The 7836-nt window shown below is 46.1% G+C and overlaps 1 protein-coding gene across 1 annotated transcript; it reads left to right on the top strand.

The window, feature by feature from the left end:
- The first annotated feature begins 286 nt into the window (after positions 1-286).
- dipk1aa (divergent protein kinase domain 1Aa) lies at positions 287-7760 on the top strand. Its single transcript, XM_068737736.1, has 6 exons — positions 287-803; positions 4330-4464; positions 4792-4899; positions 5008-5184; positions 5350-5481; positions 5592-7760. The coding sequence occupies exons 1-6, from the start codon at positions 750-752 to the stop codon at positions 6270-6272; spliced, it is 1287 nt and encodes a 428-aa protein (XP_068593837.1). The 5' UTR covers positions 287-749; the 3' UTR covers positions 6273-7760.
- The last annotated feature ends 76 nt before the right edge of the window (positions 7761-7836 follow it).

Raw genomic sequence — 7836 nt, 5'->3', positions numbered from 1 at the left:
CATTTTTTTCTGCGGAATTTATTCTATAGGTGTGGTTTGAAATACAAACTAACATCATAATCATTGATTATAAACGGCCAGACATATTTTACATAAACATAAGTTATTTAAAACGTCCAGTTGGGCAGTGACTGATAAGCGTTTGCCAATTATGAATCATGTGGTGTTGACGGGTCATTTATTTTATTTTGGTTATGACCGGAAGTAAGGTTGCTATTTAAACGGAAGGGCTTTGATTGTGAAATACGTAGCGGAAGTACATTTTTCCTCATGCTTGCTAGCTTGACCCGGTCATAGCTTCAGAGTTAAGCAACAGACCCGATCCTCACAATGACTCAATTTTAGCGCATCGGTGAATCCGGACTGACGCATATTTCGCCAATTTGGTTGCCAACCTGAACAATTAAAATAATAAAAACGTTTTGTAGACGAACAGGTTGCGCGTGCGCTGTTGATCCTACGTTGTTTTTTTTTCAAGGCCAGCTTGAGGTATGTTGCTTTGCCTAGAATTCAGCAGCTGCTGCAAAGAGCAGAGGCGCAGGCAAAGTGCAACATCAGAGCGACTCACCAGGACGAGGCAACCCGACGGTCCAAGGGCCGTGGATCACAGTGGGGCTCAAATCTGATTAAAATGCGTTCATTTCCGCCTCTTCTGTGAACCAAGTCGCGTTATGTGGAAGACCCTCTCCGCGGTGTTTCGGATGATCTCCCACAGCCAGGTCCACGTATTGAAATGATCCATTTTTGTGATGGCGAAGGGTCTGTTTCCACGGGCCTGGGTGAAAAAGTCTTTCTACTTCCAGGTAATATCCCTGTTAATTGTTCTGTTAATCGGATTGTCGTGGTGTACTGCGGGATGTGTTTTGAGATTGGACTGAGGACTCTGTGTGTATCGTGCTCGTCGTGGTGACACATCAGACTGACAGCTGGCAGCAGCTCCCCCGGGCTCTTCTGATGGATATCTATCTACCTGAGGAATGAGTCTGCTGATGAAAGATTAAGTTGTTTTTGCTGATCCAGAACGGCGCACAGGCCTTCCACTGAGAGCGTGCATAACATGTGAGGACTCAGGCCAGGGAGGGATCTCTGTTTGGACTTCATCTCACTTCATTTGAAGTTTTCTTCTCCTCCCATTTTGACTAGAAAGATGCCTAGACTCACCTTTTTTTTTATTTCATCACCTGCGGTAGTGCCAGAGCAGCAGTAAATCCCTTTTGTTGCATAATAAGGTTGGACCTTCTGATTTGGGTACCAGTGGCTTGCAGCCAGTAACTACTCCCAACACTAAGGAGCTTACGAAAGAGGACCAGAATACAGGGAAGCTCTTGGGAAGAGTAAGCATATTGCTACATTACATACAGTACAGTCAGCTTATCACAACTTTGGGCACGAACTACACTCCGGGGACTACAGTAGAGTTCAGGAGGTTAACATTTAATCTGGCTTCAGACAACAATAGCCAGTGTTTTCCTGCGGCCTCGTGCGCTGGTTAATTCAACCAGATCAGCCTTGAATTGGGCTACATTTCATCCTGTACTTGTGTAAATAGTTCCTATGCCAGAATGTGCAGAAAGGGGTTTTCTTCTAGTCCTGAGGTGATCTCTATACATAGAAAAGGAAGCAAAGTATACCTACTTTTTTTTTTGTTTGGCCACGCTGCTTGTGTGTTTCTATATTTTCTTGTGTAATTAGTTTGTATTTGTGGATTTGCTTCTGCCCCGGGTTTTGGTCCAGAGTTTGTTTGTGCAACGAGAGAGACGGTTCGGGTTCAGTACATTCAGCGTTGGTCTGATATTCTAGCAAATTTGTGCATTTTGTTGTCTACTGAGCTTAAAAAAAAAATGCACTAATTTGCCTTTTATAGTTATAAACACACCAACATAATGCAAACTGTGATACCAAATTTAAAAAGGAGTCTTGTTAGGGGACTTGCTGGTTTATGGCGACACACCGACATGTGTTAGCAGAGGCAGGGTATCCAGGTCTGTTGGATTTCTTTCTTTCCTGTTGCGTCTCTTTGATACTAAGATTGCAGTACTTTTTTTTTTTTTTTTTTCCTCCATTCTGGGATGGCATCAACCGTCTTCTGTGCAGTTGTTCTGCTGGGGCAGCGACACACCTCGACTGCAGACAGGAAAAGCTCAGTCCTGAGGAGGAGTTCTGTGGACTCCATAGAGGACGTAGACGAGAGAAGGATGATGGACGATGTCTCTCAAATCCCCGACATGAAACCCCGAGACCAGCTCCAGGCTGCTCCATCCACAGTATACGAAGATGTGATATACTGCAGCTCTCATGTCCCTTGCTGTAATTACCCGACTGTAAGGAGTCAATACTTCATGAGGGTTAACACGCGGTAACCGAATCTAACTGTTGACAGCTGATTACCTACGACAGTTTTCAACACGGGCTTTGTCCTACTTGGACTTTGGTCATTTCACTCAAATGCAACAGTCTTCAACAGTCTTCCTGCCTGCAGTACTCATCAGTATTAACATCAGTATCTTGCATTTTAAAGATGTTCTCCTTTTCATTTAGGAAGAATCAGTTTCTCACTTTATTCCGCTCTTCAAGTGTAATATTTGTATTCCTTTTTGTTATTTACTCAACTTTTTTTTCTCAGTTTACTTTAGCAGTTTTACAGTCCACTTAGCACATCTTTACTACAGAGCATTTATATATATAGTATATAGTACCGCTATATTATGCTTTGTTCAACACGTAGTATTCGACTGCTTTTTGGACACGTCGGTCCCCCTGTGTGGGATCAATTAAGTTTATCTCATGTTGTCTTAGCTGAGACAAACGCCACATATTAGGTTCCAAGGAAAAGCAGACGGCGTAAGGACCCCAGGGAGCAAGTGAAGGATAAAGCTCTGTGTCGCTCGGGTTTCACTTCTTTAACTCGGAGGCTTGACTGAGACACACCGCCACGCAGACGACGTGCACACATGGCTTTCTCTTCCTCTCTCTCCCCCCCCTCCTCCCTCCTCCTCGTCATATTGTGTGCGTGTTTATTGCACAGAGACGTTCCACGTACAGGCATGAGCACAGGAGTCGGTGCAGATAGTGCTGCGTAGCACTTTCGTACTCCCCTGATAACTCCAGTTCCCTCCCCGGAGGCCCGCTATCTGTTTGTTCATCTCCTCAGGACTCAGTGTGTTTTAAAAAAAAACAAACAGCTGGGCTAGAGGAGACTCCAGCTCTAACACCAAACTGCTGTTAAAGCTCTACCAGCCTGCTGCTGCTGCTGCTGCTGCTGCCGTTGGACAATTTGGTGAAATGCACCGAAGGGAATTGCAAGGCAGGAATTCTTTTGTTTTTTTTCCTGTACCCTCCCTGGGCTTTTCTTTTGAAGTCTGTAGCTCAATGTGGGGGAAGCGTTGTCAGATTTCATGAAAACCTCATTTGTGGTTTTTATCTTATCAGGTTGATATATTTTTTTTTTTTTGGGGGGGGGGGGGGGGGGGGGGGGGGGGATTTTGAAACTGTTGTGGAGCTGAATTGAGAGGAAAACTCAAAAACGTAACACGACACAAAGCGTTCCCCCGCCGTGTGATCTGAGTGCGAATCAAAATCTCTTCATCCTCCCAAGTGCAGTTGTAGTCCTTGTAAGAAAAACTCTCTGCAGTTGTGTTTCAGTAGAAGTGTCCTGCTGCGGCTGCTCCACTGTGCCTTCCAACCGCTGTTCCCGATCACTGAATGACAAGCAGCTCTCATGGATCCACGTCTTCTTGTCTTGTCCTGTAAATCTTAGGCTTTTTATTGTCACCTATACAGTTGGTTTTTTTCTTTTAGGAGTGAAGAAGTCTGTGTTGATATCGTGGGAAAATGAAGTCCGTGTCTGCATTAACCTGCCCCGTGTCACAGACACAGAAGCAGCTCTCTGTCCACACACACACACACACACACACACACACACACACACACACACACACACACACACAGGCGCTGTGAGACATGTGACGTGTGCATCCTGTGACACGGGCCGTCATTTGAATTCTTTTCATGCCACAATAGCATGTGACACCGGGCCATTTCACCGCTTAATTAGCTATTGTTGCGCACGGCGACCAATCATCCAGTTCTTTTGTTTTGGGACACTCCCATGCCGTCACCATGGTGACATATTATGTGATCCGGTATGATTAGGGAGTAACACATCTGGCTTGAATCAGCATACTGTGTGCCTTTTGTGTGTGTGTGTGTGTGTGGGGGGGGGGGGGAAGTTGGACTTTACTTTTATTGTTCCTAACTGTGAGCCAGGTGTATTTTCAGACTCTGGATCGATCATCAGAGTGTCTGTCTCTGCTCTTCCTCCACACACAGGCTCGGGTCTCCTTTGTACGGGTGAAGTACCTGTTCCTGACATGGCTGACTGTGCTGGTGGGCAGCTGGGTGCTCTACGTGCAATACTCCGCCTACACAGAGCTGTGCAGAGGTCACGAGTGCAAGAACGCCATTGTGAGTAATGGCTCCGTTTGTTGTTTTTTTTTAATGATTTTTCTCTTTTTTTTCTTTTTTTTGTAATGTTCTATTTTGCAACTGCCACGGCATGAGGAACACCAAGCCTAAGGTTGCGTCAACCTCAGGTTATTTGGAAGTGATTGCCGTTTTGAAAATGACAGTAAACCTCAAGATATAATCTGGTTTCTGTTTGGCGACTACAACGTGTTGTAAATACCTTTTTTTTTGTTGTTTAAGATTTAGAATAGTAATATTCGCTCAGATTATCAAACAAAGGCTTGAAATTTGAATTTCACCTCTCTACCTTTTCTGTCTTTCTCCAAGTGTGATAAATACAGGAAGGGAATCATCGATGGTTCCGCCTGCAGCAGTCTGTGTGACAAAGACACGCTCTACATGAGCAGGTGTCTGTCAACGCTGCCGAACAACCAAGTAAGAAACACACTTCCGCTTCCGCTTAAAGTTCTACCACCGGCTGGTTTTTTTTTTGGTTCTTTTTTAGCATGTTTACTGTTTGTTCTTTGCCGTTCTGTTCGCCAGGTGTACACGGGAAGCTGGGGAGACCACGATGGGATCATCCGCTGTAAGTTGGGCGAGGTCGTGCACTACGAGCTGGGCGAGGAGCCGGAGCCACGGAGAGAAGCCCCCGTTTTCGACAAGCCCACCAGAGGCACGTCGGTGGAGAAGTTCAGAGAGATGGTCTTTAATCACCTCAAGGTAAAGGACTCGTACGGTCTGTGGCACGACGGACTAAAGCCTGGAACAGCCCTCTTCAAGTCTCTGTCCTCTCTCTCTCTCTCTCTCTCTCTCTCTCTCTCTCTCTCTCTCTCTCTCTCTCTCTCTCTCTCTCTCTCTCTCTCTCTCTCTCTCTCTATCCATCAGTCCAAGCTTGGAGAGCAGGCTAATCTCGCCGGCCTCGTCAGCCAGATCCTCTCCGTCGCTGATGGCAACAAAGACGGACGGGTGTCACTGCCAGAAGCCCGTTCCACATGGGCCCTACTGCAGATGGATGAGGTATTATTAACACGCCGCTGTTATCTGTGGCACAAAATACGTTGGTTTTTGTCTAAGATGTTTCTGTGAAAAAGTGTCCGCAAAACGAAATTGTGCTTTGCTTTTTGGAGGTGCTGCTGGGCCTGCTGCTCCAGGACCGCGGACACACCCCTCGCCTGCTGGGCTACTGCGGGGACCTGTACATGACGGAGCGAGTCCCCTACGGGCCCCTGTACGGTTTGTCTCTGCCCTGGCCGCTGGTGTCCTGGGTGCCCAGCGGCGTGCAGCGCACCATGGACCAGTGGTTCACCCCCTCGTGGCCTCGCAAAGCAAAGATCTCCATGGGCCTCCTGGAGCTGGTGGAGGACATCTTCCACGGCACCTACGGCAGCTTCCTGATCTGCGACGTCGCCGCGGCGCACTTCGGTTACACCGACCGCCACGAGCTCCGTCTGACCAACACCCAAGCGGTGGTTCCCGAGGACGAGTTCAGACGCACCATGCGGGCGCGGAAGTGCGAGACCGATGCCGACTGCGTGCACGGGGTCGACTGCCAGACGTCGTGCGACGCGTCGGAAAAGCGGTGCAGGGAGGAGCCTCTCCGGCCGAACCTGGCGAAGGCGTGCGGCACGCTGAAGGACTACCTCCTGCGCGGCGCGCCGTCGGGGCTGAGGGAGGAGCTCGAGAGGCAGCTGTACGCCTGCATGGCTCTCAAGGGAAACGCTGGACAGATGAACATGGAGCACTCGCTTATTCTCAACAACCTGAAGGCTCTGCTGTGGAAACAGATCTCGCACACCAAAGACTCGTGACGAGGAGAGGGAGCGCTTCGGAAAAAAGCTCGGGGTTTCCACCCGTGGAGCCGAGTGTTAAAAGATGCTGTGATTTAGGAATTGCGAATTTAATGAAGTCGTTTTTATCTGCTCCTAAAGCTTATGAATGATCGAACCGATGGGAGAGTCTACATCCTCTGTCCCAGGTTCAGAGGTTAAATAAACTGAATGATTGCATGTTCAAAAGAGTTCATGCAGCCACATTATTAGTCATGTATTAGTCACAGTAGTGGGATGTTTTCGTGGGCACTGCTGATAACAGACTTGTAAACAGATTTACTGTTACTCTCAAGAGCTGAGACGCCACGTTGCTGTTTTTTTTTTTGTTTTTTTTGGCCACAAAATCATTCAGATATGTTCGAGATATTCGGCAGTTGATATTCTTGTGTCCAGCAAATCCAGTCAAAAGACCAAAACCAGCAGTGCGTTATGTTATTGCTCAGTACCGTTGGATTTTCACAAAATTATACTTAAATATTTAAAGTGGAAAAAAAATGTCCTTAGGCACTGTAGTTTTTAAGCAGACGTTACTCCAACAGGAGTGAATAGTGTAAACGTTTCCGCTGCGGATTAATTTGGTGCACTAATGATTGTTTACAGCAGCAGGACAACGTTTGTGGCGTCGACTCAAAAATAAAAAACGACGACGCCAGAAGTTCATCACAAGGAACGCGTCACACAAGCTGTGCAGCAATGTGACAAACTGTTTAGGGCTTCGGCTACACAGGCTGTACAAAATTAATACTTTTTTTTTTTTATTTGCTCCTTTTATTTTTTTAGGGGTATATTTGACCATTTAAACCATCACCAGAGTTCACTTTGAACAGGTAGCAAACGAGACAAATCAAAAAAGGGGGGAAAAAATAAAAAGCATTCCCTTTGATTGTCACCATCTGCATAATAAAGCGAGGCAGCCAATCAGCTTCAAAGTGGACACCGTGATGCTATTTGTCAGTATTCTACAGGGATCTTCCCTCATCAGTGTGCTTCACTCCGCTGTACAGTCTCCACCTGTAACACTAGTGTGTCGTCGTTGACGACGACACGAGGAATTATCGATGTATTTTAATTTGTGAATGTTATCGTGTGTATTTCTCACTGGAAAAAAAAAAAGAGCATCCGTGGTAAAAAATGTGCCGTATCACATTTTGTCTCCGTGCCATAGAGACCCAGCCGAAGTCATTTATGAATGTTCACCACCGGTCACACTTGAATGCTGTATAAAGAGTATTTTTCCATGATTCATTCCAGACGTTGCTGTTGTGAAGTTGCTGTGACCCGAGTCGACGACCTGACTTGATTTAACACTTTTTAAAATGCATTTCAGAACAGCATGTCGAGCTCGTGGTCAATGCTGTTATTATTTTATACTTTGAAAATGTAAAAAAAAAAAAAAAAAATATTGAAGAGACCAGCATGATTTTTTGCACAATTAAACGTCACACCACGTCACTGTAACTTATCAAATCTGTTCAGGTCTGATTTATAAACGCACCACACTGGGAGCTTTCATCACATTTTGACTCATTTAGGCTAAAAGATT

The sequence above is a fragment of the Cebidichthys violaceus genome, unplaced genomic scaffold, assembly GCF_023349555.1.
Source record: "Cebidichthys violaceus isolate CVI_PGR_0920_01 unplaced genomic scaffold, fCebVio1.0.p SCAF_8, whole genome shotgun sequence".
Classification (NCBI taxonomy): domain Eukaryota; kingdom Metazoa; phylum Chordata; class Actinopteri; order Perciformes; family Stichaeidae; genus Cebidichthys; species Cebidichthys violaceus.
The sequence above is the reverse complement of the archived record's forward strand: the minus strand, read 5'-3'. Positions and strand labels throughout refer to the sequence as shown.

Bases quoted from the DNA above. Each gene is read 5' to 3' on its own strand.
- dipk1aa (XM_068737736.1), top strand. From the start codon at position 750: ATGGCGAAGGGTCTGTTTCCACGGGCCTGGGTGAAAAAGTCTTTCTAC. The intron at 804-4,329 runs GTAATATCCCTG...CTCCACACACAG, and splicing joins AAAAGTCTTTCTACTTCCAG to GCTCGGGTCTCCTTTGTACG. The intron at 4,465-4,791 runs GTGAGTAATGGC...TCTTTCTCCAAG, and splicing joins ACGAGTGCAAGAACGCCATT to TGTGATAAATACAGGAAGGG.